This window comes from Engystomops pustulosus, chromosome 1 (genome assembly GCF_040894005.1).
Source record: "Engystomops pustulosus chromosome 1, aEngPut4.maternal, whole genome shotgun sequence".
Taxonomy (NCBI): Eukaryota; Metazoa; Chordata; class Amphibia; order Anura; family Leptodactylidae; genus Engystomops; species Engystomops pustulosus.
The window spans coordinates 61,115,542-61,130,899 of NC_092411.1; the positions used below are offsets into that span (position 1 = coordinate 61,115,542).

General features: G+C 41.2%; 1 protein-coding gene across 3 annotated transcripts in view; it reads left to right on the forward strand.

The window, feature by feature from the left end:
- The window catches only part of SLC12A2 (solute carrier family 12 member 2), a 65,695-nt gene that overhangs the window by 20,501 nt on the left and 29,836 nt on the right, over window positions 1–15,358 (forward strand). For all 3 annotated transcript variants that reach the window (XM_072141697.1, XM_072141689.1, XM_072141704.1), the window contains 9 exons: window positions 1,050–1,169; window positions 3,883–3,958; window positions 4,466–4,561; window positions 8,589–8,728; window positions 9,298–9,408; window positions 11,550–11,658; window positions 12,412–12,539; window positions 12,629–12,713; window positions 14,645–14,793. In XM_072141697.1, the coding sequence (XP_071997798.1) occupies window positions 1,050–1,169; window positions 3,883–3,958; window positions 4,466–4,561; window positions 8,589–8,728; window positions 9,298–9,408; window positions 11,550–11,658; window positions 12,412–12,539; window positions 12,629–12,713; window positions 14,645–14,793 (1,014 nt within the window). The remainder of the gene's footprint in view (window positions 1–1,049; window positions 1,170–3,882; window positions 3,959–4,465; window positions 4,562–8,588; window positions 8,729–9,297; window positions 9,409–11,549; window positions 11,659–12,411; window positions 12,540–12,628; window positions 12,714–14,644; window positions 14,794–15,358) is intronic.

The window sequence follows — 15,358 nt, forward strand, 5'->3', positions numbered from 1 at the left end:
AATGTCAGTGCGGGAGTGGTTACATAGGACCAGCTGTTTCCACTGCAGCTATTTTTGGCCTTGTGACTGTCCTGACAAGTATAATGACTCTTGTAGCGCATCATTGTTGTCTGGGGCGTAGTAAATATGCTGCATCACTTAGTAGTCGCTTAGTAACACCAACCCGACTGGGCGCCATCTAGAACCGGCCTACAACCAAGTGCCTATCCTATACACGGTACAAGGCATAGGGTGTAATATGACCGCAAGACCACACAGCAGGGGGGCATGACGGGGGTACACATTTTCCTACAAGCCTTTTATGACATTTGTGATAATTCTTGGCCCTTCCATGCATCAGTATATCATCTATAACCTACTGACAACTAATATAGTCAAGTTTTTGTAATCCATGTTCTCTAAAGGGAGAAATAAAAGAAATTGCTAATTTTTTTGGAGACCTGGTTGTATCTTTTTTTTTTTTTTAAAAAAAGGACCTGTCACCCAGAAATTCGGCACTAGGAGCTCCTTACTAAAGTTAGCAGCTCCTAGTGCTAAAACAAACGCAGCGTTGTTACAATGAACGTTATCGAAAACCTCCAATAGCGCTATCTAACACAGTTGCGGAGTACAATAGAAACGCCGGACCGCTCTCAAAGCTATCCGGCCTATTCATGAGGGGACGGTCCAAGGCACTGCCACTTCCCCGGACCACCCCACTCACTCCATAGCTCAGCGGAGACTGCCGCTTGTCATCCGGCAGTCACCGCCCCTAATCCCGCCCACAATCCTGCCCCCTCATGAATACGCCAGACTGCTTTGAGAGCGGTCCGGCGTTTCTATTGTACTCCGAGCGGTGTTAGATAGCTTTATCAGAGGTTTCCGATAACGCTATAATTGTAACAACGCTGCGTTTGTTTTAGCACTAGGAGCTGCTTACTTTAGTACCTCTTTAAGAGAAGGCTCTTTTTCTGATGCATGTTCTGTCTTTGCTATTGTGTGTGTAAGTTTTGGAGAAAAAAATGTTTGTTTCTCTAATTTATGAATGTTACCTTTTTGTATTTATTCAGGAGCCTTTTGAAGATGGTTATGCTAATGGAGAGGACGGAACGCCCACAGGAGATGCTGTGACCAATCACGTTGCTGATAGCAAAGGAGTAGTAAAATTTGGCTGGATTAAAGGAGTATTGGTGAGTATTTCCTCTTGGAACCCTAAAGCTTTTTTTTCCCCGGTGTTGCTTTTCCAAGTCAACCACTGTCTTTCCCTTTTCGTTGGTGCCTTATCTCATTTGAGAATGAAATTTTGAGCAATTGACAAAATTTTAAAGTAGTCTGTCCTCCTTTCCTTCCACCTTAAATATTCCCACAAGGGTTTTTATCTCAGATGATGTGGAGTTTACTATAGTAGAAATCAAACCTGCCTTCAGAATGGTGCCACACATTGCATTGCTAAAGGTAATAAAGCAAGTAATACGGCTGTAGATATTTATAGAAAAAGGGCTAAATATGGATATTGGCTGATGATAAAACATTACAGAGGATTCTAATTTAAGATCCAGCCTGATTGATCCCACAGCTTATAACTTGTATTGTCATGATGCAGCTCTTTCCAAGTGGCTGTAACGGGAAATCTTTCCGTAGCTTCTGCTCAGGGAACAAAAGAGTAAGGGGGAGAGGAGAGGGTTATAACCCCTCTCATCAGCAAGACATGGTGGGTAACGTTAAAGCATAACTAATGAAAATAATACAGATGATCATAGTAAAAATCTACCACCAGGATGAAAGATTGTAAAATAAGCACACTGACATACTAGTGTGTGTAACCTATGGCAGGATTTGTTCTTCTTTATGCTTCTTATTTTCTTGTTTTTAAGGAAAAAAGGCTTTAAAAATTATGCAATGACACTGAGCGACTCCAGGCTCCATAAACTCCTTTGGGGTGTGGAGCCATTCATGCTCATTTGCAGAACTTTAAAAGACTTTTTTTTTTGTTAAAAACCAAACAAGGAATAAGAAGCTAAAAAAGAGCAGATCCTGAGTGCAGATCCTGCCATAGGGGGCACACACCAGTATGTCAGTATGCTTGGTTTACAATTCTTAATCCAGGTGGTGTTTGTCCTTTTAAAGAAAAGAAATATGTTCCGGTGACCTTCCTTTTCTTCTCTATTTATGCAGTAAATCTTCTTTCTGCTCTGTATACACTGACAGATGAGAGATAATGTATCTTATAATGTTCCTAATGACTCATCTCTTTACAGCACTAAATCATTTAGGGATGTAGGGAGAGATTTCTCAGCACTTCTATCCCAGTTTTCTGGCATAGAAGCACTGAAAGCTGTGAAAATATTCACTATTTACAGGACTTCACATAGACTGCTCACTACTAGAGAAAGAAGAAGCAGAAAAGCTATTTTCCTAACTGAAATACACTCACCGGCCACTTTAGTAGGTACACTTGTCCAACTGCTCGTTAACACTTAATTTCTAATCAGCCAATCACATGGCGGCAACTCAGTGCATTTAGGCATGTAGTCATGGTCAAGACAATCTCCTGCAGTTCAAACCGAGCATCAGTATGGGGAAGAAAGGTGATTTGAGTGCCTTTGAACGTGGCATGGTTGTTGGTGCCAGAAGGGCTGGTCTGAGTATTTCAGAAACTGCTGATCTACTGGGATTTTCACGCGCAACCATCTCTAGGGTTTACAGAGAATGGTCCGAAAAAGAAAAAACATCCAGTGAGCGGCAGTTCTGTGGGCGGAAATGCCTTGTTGATGCCAGAGGTCAGAGGAGAATGGGCAGACTGGTTCGAGCTGATAGAAAGGCAACAGTGACTCAAATCGCCACCCGTTACAACCAAGGTAGGCAGAAGAGCATCTCTGAACGCACAGTACGTCGAACTTTGAGGCAGATGGGCTACAGCAGCAGAAGACCACACCGGGTGCCACTCCTTTCAGCTAAGAACAGGAAACTGAGGCTACAATTTGCACAAGCTCCTCGAAATTGGACAGTAGAAGATTGGAAAAACGTTGCCTGGTCTGATGAGTCTCGATTTCTGCTGCGACATTCGGATGGTAGGGTCAGAATTTGGCGTCAACAACATGAAAGCATGGATCCATCCTGCCTTGTATCAAGGGTTCAGGCTGGTGGTGGTGGTGGTGTCATGGTGTGGGGAATATTTTCTTGGCACTCTTTGGGCCCCTTGGTACCAATTGAGCATCGTTGCAATGCCACAGCCTACCTGAGTATTGTTGCTGACCATGTCCATCCCTTTATGACCACAATGTACCCTGTAACATCTGATGGCTACTTTCAGCAGGATAATGCGACATGTCATAAAGCTGGAATCATCTCAGACTGGTTTCTTGAACATGACAATGAGTTCACTGTACTCAAATGGCCTCCACAGTCACCAGATCTCAATCCAATAGAGCATCTTTGGGATGTGGTGGAACAGAAGATTCGCATCATGGATGTGCAGCCGACAAATCTGCGGCAACTGTGTGATGCCATCATGTCAATATGGACCAAAATCTCTGAGGAATGCTTCCAGCACCTTGTTGAATCTATGCCATGAAGAATTGAGGCAGTTCTGAAGGCAAAAGGGGGTCCAACCCGTTACTAGCATGGTTACTAGCATGGTGTACCTAATAAAGTGGCCGGTGAGTGTATATTACAAAGTTTACTATTATCCTCTGCACTATTCATTTCTGAAATAAGAAAAGAAGACAAAAAATGAAGTACACAAGTGATAGTAAAAAGGGGCAAGGGCTGAAGATAGACTGTATGGATATTATTTTTTTTTTATTAGCATCAAATTACTTCAGAGTGAAAAATTATAAATTCCTATGCAGTAACCTATAAAAGGACTTTTGTTTTATCATGTTTTTTCTTCTTTTATCCCAGGTACGATGCATGCTGAACATATGGGGTGTGATGCTGTTCATCCGGTTGTCATGGATTGTCGGCCATGCTGGAATCGGTAGGTTTTTCAGATTTTTCTCAGAGGCTTTTATTTATGTTTTTGCGGTGGAGAGCTTCCTGTTTTAGATGACACTTTTATCTTTTTCTAATAATAAGAGATAAAAGCTTGTCACAGCATGAGATTTCTTTAGTGGAGCAGAAGGTACCCAGCCAGATATCAATACACTGCCTGTGAAATTCCAGACAAGCCAGAGAGATGTAAAAGTAATTTTCACTGAAGTGTCAGAGACAGCTTTTTATGTCTTACTCTGAGCTTGTGGACCAACTTTGTAATATTATAGGTACTTTGTTTGTTTTATGCTTGAAGTAGACAGATTTCATAATATGTCTAAAATACGCCATCATCTGTAGCTTCTGTTCTAGCTGTCGCTTTGTAATCTTGTTTGCGCAGCAGAATGAGCGTCAGCTAGGGATATAGGGGAAGGCTGCAAGATCATAGGAAAGCCTGGGACCACTATAAGCATATGGTATAATCAGAATGTCTCTGTTTTCTTCAATTTTTCAGGTTTAAGTATTGTTGTAATTGCTATGGCCACTGTGGTGACGACTATCACGGGATTGTCTACTTCGGCCATTGCCACGAACGGCTTTGTGAGAGGAGGTAACTATGTTTGTTGTAACCTTGATGTCTCCTGAGGATTTCTCCAAAGGACAAGATGACTTTGTTTCGGCAATTATCAGCAGTAACATAGTCCGCTTCACCGGCCCCTGACATGATTGTCTGACTGACGTGCATCTTCGTCCAGTTATGACTTGCATTTCACAAATCTGGCACTCAGTGCTCTCCTGTGCTATGGTCTGTGGTCAGGGAAGGTTCTAGAAATACCACCTAACATTTACAGAGAGCGAAGCTTGTATTTGGGCTAATAGTTTATTCTCTATCCTCCTTCTGACACTGTGTCCCTTTTCTTGCTGTCAGTGCTTGTCCTGCTGGAGTCAGGGCGGCCTCATACATAATATATTTGTGTCTTAAATGTTGCTGAGGATAGCTATTCTTCAGGCTTCCTGCATTCTGAAATGCACTTTCCCTGATGACCGTAATATAGAGTTTACATTCTCTTAATGTTATTTCTACATTATACATGAACCTGCAAGAAATGAATTTAGGTTTTGTTCTTTTTATTTTTTCTGAAACTTTCCAAATCACATCACAACTTTTATCTTTTCAAGCAAAACATTAGTAAAAATAAATCTTAAAGTTTCTTTTATCCGTCAACCCATTTTTAACACATTTCCGATTTTTCAGTCCGTCTTGGCCATTGCAGTTCAAGTTGGTCATACATTGTCAATGAATAATCTTTTTAGGAAGTGTTCATTAAAACAGATTTGTCAGATAAAATTACTTTTGGGCCAAACATTTTTAAGCATTACCAATGAGTAACCAGGAGATTTGGTTTTACCATTGACCAAAATGTATTCTTCGCTGTCAAGTTTCATTTAACAGATCTTTACTTCGGTCAAAATAATCCACAACCTTGATATAATGTGTTATGGACACCCAAAGACTCATACTCATATATAATATACACAGGCACACAGTATAAAGTCTCTATTCTATATATTCCTGTAATAGGAATCTGTATTCCTTGCACTGACTTGTGTGTACACAGCAGACAATTTGAGGAGTAGATAACCTCAGACCCCCTGTAGCTGTCAATGTAGTCACAGATGATTGTTCTGTAATAGAAAGAGCATTAGAGGGTTGTCCGCTTTCAGCAAGTAATTGATATTTGTGTTTGTGTAATGAAAAGTTGTACAATTTTCCTGTATACAGTACTTTCTTTATCAATTCCTCGCAGTTTTCTAGATCTCTGCTTGCTGACATTCAACAGGAAGCTTTATTTACTTTTCTGTTGGTATAAACCAGTCCCTGGTCACAGGATGTCACACAGGTGCACGGCTAAAGGAGCTGTGAGTTATAAGGAGCCCTGCACCTGTGTGACATCACATCAGGAGGAAATAAACAATGAAGCCTCCTGATGAATAACAACAAGCAGAGATCTAGAATACAGTGAGGAATTGATACAGAAAGTATAATGGAAAATTGTATAACTTATTTTCACACAAACAATATCAATTACTTGCTGAATGTGGACAACCCCTTTAAATAGCAGATAATCTTTCCCAGTTACATGAGTTCTCTCACTAATGCCATATATGATGGGGGGCACGTATAGACCCACTATTTTGTGTGTTATTAGTCAGATAAACCCATTTATTTAAAAATAGTTTGCCTACGTCTCTCTTTCCATCTCATTAATAACTTATTCTGTAATATTGTATTCAGCTATGAAATGGTTATCAGTCTTCCTGTAGCCGGACCATAAAAAATGAAACAATTCATTTCCCCACGTTCCCCAGTTATTCTGACATAACCACATCTGATCTCTGTGGTCACCGAGCGCTGGACTCCACAATCCCTATTTCCAGCTATTCAATGTGGTGCCAGAACAAGCCTTTGTGTGAAGCTGTTTATTTCCTAGTAAGAAGTATGAATCATGTATTCATGAGAGGAGCGTGCCCGGCGTTATACAAGTGTCGCCTCTCGCTGTGGAGAATTTCACAGTTTTACTCTCGTGTCGCATTGATGGTTAGTTGGCATTGTTTCTGGTCTTACTCCTAAACACAAATTAGTGTGTTAGTTTGACTTCTGCAAAATGATTAGAAATGAGTTTTCTTCCTTATTTAACATCTTCTTTACTTTCATTGTGTTATTTTGGGACAAATCAATGGCTTCTGTGTAACATGAGCGAACAATGGAGGATTCTAGTGGAAAGAGAGGGTTTACAGTCTAGTCATACAACTTGGGGTTAACCCCTTACTAACATGCAATGCAATAGTACGTCACACATCGGCTGTGGGTGTATGGAGAGGGTTCACTGGCTGCAGCAGTCAGTCACCAGCTACACCTTCGGTGGTACTAAAGGCCATCATGGGTGTTAACCCTTTGATCGCCACCGTCAAAGCTGACACTGGCAGTCGAAAGCCATCGGCAAATGGGCGCCAACATATTGGCTTAGTGACTTAATCGGGGAGTGGCAATCTGGTAGCATGACAGCCTTAGGTCTTGTTCTAACTCATCTGATACAGTGTGTGATTTGCACATTGTAATGGATGATATGGAAAACCCCATATACTGCAATACAATATGGGGCTGAAAAATTGTAAAAAAAAAGTTAAAAAAAAAATGAATAAAAAAAGCCAAATATTCAAATCGCCCCCCCCCCCCTTCCCTAGAAAATTCATAAGCGTGGTACACATCGTAATGTCCCAAATCAACGTCGGATCTATGAAAATATAATGCGTTTTTTTTCCAGCGTTTCGCGATTTTGTGACATAGAAAATATGTAATAAATAGTGATCAAAAGGCTGTGCTGTCCTCGAGATGTGCAAAAAATGACACCACACACACCTCTGTACACTGAAGTATGAAAGAGGTATTAGCGCCAGAAGATGGAAAAATGAAGACTTTTTTTTTTTTTTTTTTTTATTTCTACAGGAGGTTTTAATTTTTGTATAATAAAACCTGTATAAGTTTGGTACCCCCGTGATCATACAAAACAAAGCAATAAAGGAGACTTGTCATTTGGGGCGCACAGTGAAAGCCGTATAAACCAAGCCCAACAGAAAATGGCGCAAATGCATTTTTTCACCAACTGCATTTGGATTTCAAGTGTGGATTTCAATATGCCCAGGGGAGTCGCGTGCTATTGTGCTGGATTACTACTTTTTCCCTTTCATGTACTATTAGGACACCCTTTCACCTTATTTAGGACTATGCATGTGTATTATTGCGGGAATGATTAAGTTTGTGGTTACATGAGCTCGCAGTTATTTCATTTGTGCTGCCGGTTTTGTAACAAGAAAAGATGGCTGTTCAGCAACACTTGCTAAGACCATGTGCTAAAAACAGCTTGTCTTTTTCTGTGTGTAAGCAAGATACATTTCCCCTTTAAATGTTCTGCCAGCGTCTCATGCAGCTGTATAGAGCAACGGATGGAAACCACAAAAAGGAGATGACATAATTGTAGCACATGCTCCCACCTTACACTTCTCTGCCTGTTACCTACCAGTGACATGTGACCAGCGAGGTCTACAGCTCGTGTGGATTGGGCAGAAATGTATAAAAATAACAATCCACATTCTCTCAGCAACACCATGAGAAGAGGAGTGATGTGATGACATGTAGCCGATGATAACGTGTTCTTTTACGTCTGCGTTTGGTTCCAAACATTCAGAACAGAGAATAAGATGTATTTTCTGTAATCCTGGTGTTTGTGGATCTTCTTGGAATAATTCCTATTAAGTTGCCAAGTTATTATTTTTTAATGAGATTAGTTTATTTGCTTAAAGGGGATCTGTTCGGCTTTTAAAATGGTAAATCGCGTCCACGGTGTCATATATTCTTCTATACATGTCTCTTCCTCATCAATACAATGGTAAAGATTGCATCAGGACAAAGCTTCCTGTTAATGTTCTTCTTCCTAAAATTACTACAGACCAAATCTGAATACTATTTCCCACCATTCTGCTATGTTCCATTGAGTCCGTATATGTTGTATATCATATTCTTTCATACCGCTATAATGTTTCTTTTTAATTCACTATCTCTGTTTTCTCTGTTTTAGGAGGGGCATATTACTTAATATCCCGAAGTTTAGGACCAGAATTTGGAGGTGCAATTGGGCTAATTTTTGCATTTGCCAATGCTGTAGCAGTAGCTATGTATGTGGTGGGCTTTGCGGAGACCGTTGTGGAGTTACTACAGGTATATATAAAATATTAGAGACTAACCCTCTACTTTGCTTCTAGTACTGTGTTAAACAATAAGAGGCTAAAATCCTGACTTTATTTAATTTGGCTTCTTTGGGAGATTGAGGGTGTGTTTGTTTTTTTTCCAATACCCTGCCTAAGAGTTAGTCAAGTTTTCCTGCACCTCTTTCTAGAAACCCAGCGAGTGCCAGGCACAAGGAAAGTGCGCTAGAAGAAGAGTCTGAACACAGGGCAATGATGTTGTCATCGGCTTCAGGCACTGGCTGCGCTCCAGGAATGTGCTTTAATAGGAATGCTTTACAAATATCTGTCCAGCACACCTAAGACTTCTTTTAGAAACACTATATGGCTGTTTATGCCGAATGCACACAGAAAGTTTGCTGTATTCAGTCTCCTCCACTGTCACATAGTGATCCTGGGCAGAAAGTCAAAGAACAGAGTAGTCTGATGAGCTGCTGTAGAGGTGGCCAGGGGTGAAATGTGTGTGTTTTAATTGATATTTAATTTTTATATTTTTTTTTATTAGTAATGTCTTTGTTTCATTACTCTTTATCTCTTATGTAGGACAACAATGCTCTGATGGTGGATGAACTGAATGACATCCGAATCATTGGTGCAATCACGGTTGTTGTGCTGCTGGGGATCTCGGTGGCCGGGATGGAATGGGAAGCAAAAGTAAGTTTATAGCCAGACACTGAAGCTGATTGATAGAATTGTAAATGATGGATCTGAAGGGTATGGAATGCTCTGGCCTCCTCATCGTTTACCAGACATGGCTTGATCTTTTAGTATTGGCTCGGCCAGGTATTAGAGTTGTGCAACACCAGGCAAAGGTGCTACTAAATGCGAAAGAGTTGTGCAGCTACATAGCAGTGTAAACCATGAAGTGGGGTGCAGCAATTACTTAAAGGAAACCTACCACTTAAAAGTGGTAGGTTTATACACATATACATGGCACCAGCTCAGGGTGAGCTGGTGCCAGAGCATATTTTTGTTAAGGGAACAAAGCCCCTATCTTAGAATTATAAGTTATATTAACTTATAACTCGGCTCGGCGCACCATGCACGCGCCCGTGCGTGCGCCGGGTTCTGAAGTGCAGGAGAGCCGGTGACGTCACCGAGCTCTCCGGCACACGCGCGCCTGCGCAACTTAGCGCACGGGGAAACAGGCCGTGCTAAGTTGCGCAGGCGCGCGTGTGCCGGAGAGCTCGGTGACGTCACCGGCTCTCCTGCACTTCAGAACCCGGCGCACGCACGGGCGCGTGCATGGTGCGCCGAGCCCAAGTGCGGTGCGCCGAGTTATAAGTTAATATAACTTATAATTCTAAGATAGGGGCTTTGTTCCCTTAACAAAAATATGCTCAGGCACCAGCTCACCCTGAGCTGGTGCCATGTATGTATGTATAAACCTACCACTTTTAAGTGGTAGGTTTCCTTTAAGAGCCATGGACCATGCAAACAATGATGTAGATAGTCAGACACGCACCAATCTAAAATGAATGGTATATTTATTCTATAAATCCACTCTATGGGGCACATTTATTAAGGACCTTGCGCCAGTTTTCTGGCAGACTTTGCACATTCTTTTATGTGCAAACTTCTTGCATGTGTATATAAGACCTTTTTGCGTTGCGGCTGCACTATTCTTCAATCGACACAAATTTTGTCATTGAAATGGCCATTTATCAGCTCTGTCGGACCGTGCCCTACATTTGTGTCGCATACCCCATGTTAAAGCTGCACAAAAAAGTTGATTAGGAACGGTTTCTTCAAACCGGATATGACACATTTAATTAATCAGGTGCATGTAGGCTTTTAACTGCATACTATTGATGTTTTTATTCACACCATGACTAAGGCTTGAGAGCAAGCTGAAACTTGTAGGTGGATTACCTACATGCTACCTTTTTTTGCACCTTTTAATGTAAGAAGAATAAAGTTTTGAAGTTTTATGGGATGTGCCACGTATACTCTTTCTTACTTGGACTATTTTTGCACAAAAAAAAAAAGTTGGTGCACTCTGTCGGAGCAGTGCAGGGGACGCCAGATTCACAAAGAACGTCGCCACAATTCATGAAGCTGGCGCACCCTGCACATTACACAGGCAAACTGCACATAGTACAGACTGCAGTGTTTTTAGTAAATGTGCCCCTGCTCCCGGCATAAGAGTAGTCCAGCCTTAACTAGTGCCCTCCCGAGACGCATGTCTTCCCTCTCATGTAGAAAACTGCTGAGCTGCCCAGCACACTAATAGCTCATTCACACATGTATCCACAAAAAACACATCTGTTTTGTGCCCGTATTATATCCGCATCCATTTTTTTCTTGTCTGTGTGGCATCTGTTGAACTGTCTTTTTCACAAATGGAAAAAAGTATGATTTTCAAAAGTCAGATAGCAAAACACCTGATTCCCTAGCATCATCTGAGAACAAGTGCATATAGATGTCCTGTGTGCCGTCATTTTTTTTTTTTCTTGGGTCCATAACCTCTACTCAAGTCTGTGGTCAACAAACACAACCCAATTTGCATGCTCTATTTTTATTTCAGTGGGCCGCTGTCATATAGAAATAAAATGCTTATGTGAATGGTCACAGACAATAATCACAAAATCATGGCTAGTATACTGAAGAAACAAACTGATGTGTGAATGAGCCCTAAGACAGAGTCTTCAGACCGTTCTTATATTGTATGTTCTGGCTTATTATTTAATAATAACCATATGGCCATATTGTGATGACGGTACTTGACTTAATCTCCTCGTCTGCGTGTCCATGTTGTTTCATATTGCTATGGTTAACTTTTCATGTTTCCACAGGCTCAGATTGTGCTGTTGGTGATTCTGTTATTTGCAATAGTCGACTTCTTTATAGGGACAGTCATTCCATTGGAGGACAAGAAGCCCAAGGGATTCTTTGGTTATAAAGGTATTTGTTATACAGTAAACTACAAAGATAAGGTGCGAAGTACTGTGCTGCTCTATGGGCTATGTAAATATTTAGCAGACCTGAAAACTAACAAGTGGAGTACAGATGACAGTATTTCTTTGGCAAGATGCTGTAACAGTAGTACGCAAGCCATGTGAATAAAAGATGATGCCGAATATTTATGCTGCTTCTTGACCATAAGTTCCCAGGGTCACACTTGCTCTTGTCTAAAACCAGTAATAGAGCTTGTTTCATGTTAAAGAGCATCTACCACCAGGATGAAGGACTGTATGCAAATGAGCCTGAGGGGCTCTAGGTTTTTCATCATGGTGGTAGATGTCCTTTAAATAATAATAAAAAACATGAAAAAAATAAAACCTTTCCAGAGGTTGGAAGGTTGCCTTTTTCACAATGGCTTAAGGAAAACATTGCCTTTTGGCCAGCTCAGAAAACCTAATGGCATAATGTGGGATAATGGTCAAGCCAGTCCTCACAACTGTACACAGTACTAGTTTGATATGATTACATCTCATCAGCACAGTGTAGGGAAGTGAGTAGACTCCTTATGGAGACATTGCCATGTAAGGCGGCCACAGCAGGCATGTGGAGACTTGCAGCCATTGATGTTCCTCTTGGGTATTCTGGGAAATGTGCAGATCCGTTTTCCAGGATGTCTCTGGTGGTTGGCACATCTGCAGACTCTTTTTAGCATTACTTCATATAAACGGCTTTCTTTACCGTTTGCTATAACAGGTGAAATCTTCAGTGAAAACTTTGGACCTGACTTCCGGGATGGAGAAACCTTCTTCAGTATCTTTGCTATTTTCTTCCCTGCTGCTACTGGTATCTTAGCAGGAGCAAATATCTCAGGTGATCTTGCGGTGAGTTTTAGCAGTGAAATGTAGATGTCATAGGTTATGGGATCTGTTGCCATCGGTATTAACCCATGTATGTACTTTATGTTCTTCAGGACCCTCAAATGGCCATACCTAAAGGCACATTGTTGGCCATTGTTATAACAACTATAGTCTACATGGGGGTTGCAGTTTCTGTGGGTAAGTGCAGGAATAATGATTTTTTTAATTCATTGAAGGGATTTGTGATTTCCTGTAACAATGTTTATATATATATTTTGAGACAATAGTGTAGGTCAGTGATGGCTAACCTATGGCACGGGTGCCAGAGGTGGCACTCAGAGCCCTTTCTGTGGGCACTCAGGCCATCACCAGAGATGACTCCAGGTATCTTCCTGCAGTCCCAGAGAGCCCAGGGCTTGCTGTGCACAGAGCTATTTTAAAGTGACAGCTCTACCTGGGACTATTTTCTGCTTTATTGGTGTCCTCAGGTGCTGGTATCAATGAAAACTGTGACAGAGAAGGGAGTATAAACCACAAATTACATTTCTGTGTTGGCACTTTGCGATAAATAAGCGGGTCTTTTTTGTAGTTTGGGCACTCGGCCTCTAAAAGGTTTGCCATCACTGGTGTAGGTGATATTAGTGATCCTTTTACTATGCTTTCATCCTGTTCCAGGCCTGGCTATATTGTGACCAGCTCAGCTATAGATATACATTGCTGTGATGTGTGGCAGGAGCTGTAAATCAAAGAGAGAAAGATCTGTAGTGGTAGATTTTTTTTCCTTGTGTCAATGACATGGAGGTGGTCACATCATCTGCTCACATACATTATAACTTTTCTCTTCTTCTTTGCATTTGATTCACTGCAGTTGGGGTGTTGCTCTCTTCCCACCCACACACTTTCACCCACCACCCAGATAAGATTACAGTATTTTACCTTCTTCACTCCATGGAACTTGCAGGCACCGATCTTCTGTCCATTCATTGTGCTCTGCTTAGTCATTTATAACACTGCTGTAAATCTATTACAACAATGCTTGCTCTTAGTTTCAGATCTCACCGTCTTTTCTTTAATATAGTTGAACTGACAGACACCAGCTGCACCCAGGTCACCTCTTCTACTTCTAAGCCCAGCATTTATTCTTGATATTTTATGTCTTTTCCTGCTTTGGTTTGCTTATAACATTAGCAAAAGCTAACAATCAGCTCTTCTTTTAGGGTGCGGTCACACGTCGCGTTTACTGCATGCGTTTAAAAACGCATTGCTACAGCTGAAGGGGTATTTCCCTAATTAAACAGCTGTTAACGCTTGCGTTTACAAAACGCAAGCGTTAACGCATGCGTTAACATCGCGGTTAACGCATGCGGTTGTTAACGCATTGTTAACGCATGCGTTAACCGCGATGTTAACGCATGCGTTTTGTAAACGCAAGCGTTAACAGCTGTTTAATTAGGGAAATATCCCTTCAGCTGTAGCAATGCGTTTTTAAACGCATGCAGTAAACGCGACGTGTGACAGCACCCTTAGGTTCCATTACTTATTACCAGTACTTTGTATATGTTAAATACCAAAAATACTCACACAATCAGACTGAGCTACTACCTTGTGATTGGTGCAAAAATAAATGACCATGTTTGGGAGGCTTTTTTAAAGGTTGTTAATTTTAATTATGGAATGCAGGAGGAGTATATCCTGCATGCCATCGATTTCTTTGGGATTTTTGGGACCACTAACAGGACGGTACATCCCAGAAGTCTTATGTGGTATTAGAAAAGATCCGGTGGACTTATGATTAGCTGTTCTGCCGCTCACAAAGGGACCATATCAGTCGCCCCCCACAGATATTCAGCTTTGTCATACTTCTCTTTATTTTATTTATTTTTTAAAAAATGTTAATTTTAAAGTTTGCATTGAATTCCCTTTACATTGATTTTTAGTAAACCATAAAATTTTCTATTAGCAAGGAAAGTGCCATAATTTCAAGGACTGCCCAAAATGTATATTTACAGGGAATAGCTAGAGAAAACTACAAAGTACACCACAGAATAAAATACGGGTTGCCAGGGCAGCAGACAAATGATGTTACTTGTGCTCTCATCCATCTGACTTGTCGTTCTTCTCTCCATCAGGCTCCTGTGTTGTACGAGATGCGTCCGGGAATGTCAATGACACCCTTTCCTATGTGATGTCAAACTGCACCGATGCTGCTTGTAAATTGGATTATAACTTTTCATACTGTAAACCAGAATGTAAATACGGGCTTATGAACAACTTCCAGGTATTATGGTGTCTACTTTATCCTATATTTATCAGCAATTATGTTTTGCCAAAACTAAGCGTTCTTTTGTTCCTGAACCGTGGATATGTGACAGCACCCCTACAAAAGGCCACCAGCTCTATTTAATCAGCTTAGAGGACATCAACCATCAGATCTATAAATGGTAGACTGTCCTCACCACACTGCACGGTACCTGCTCCTGCTACAGCATGTTGTTTTATTAGGCACCGGCCGGATACATGAAAAAAACTTCTTTAAAATATGCTAATGAATCTGAAGCACTCAGGCTGGCCATGTTGTAGTATATTCATGCCCCCTAATCCTTATTTATACCTCCGTCCCGCCCGCTTATTGCAGGCAGCTGGTGACCACCTCTGTAAAGGAAATCTACCTTCAAAATGAAGCATGTGAACCAGTGGCACCTACTTATAGATCCAGGCACTGTGACTGGATTAATCTTCTTACATTTATTATACATAGCTTCATTCCTTTTAAACTGCTCTTTTAAAATTGTGCTAATGAGCCTGAGGGGCTCTGGTGGGTGTTTCCAGAGACCCTTAGTGTG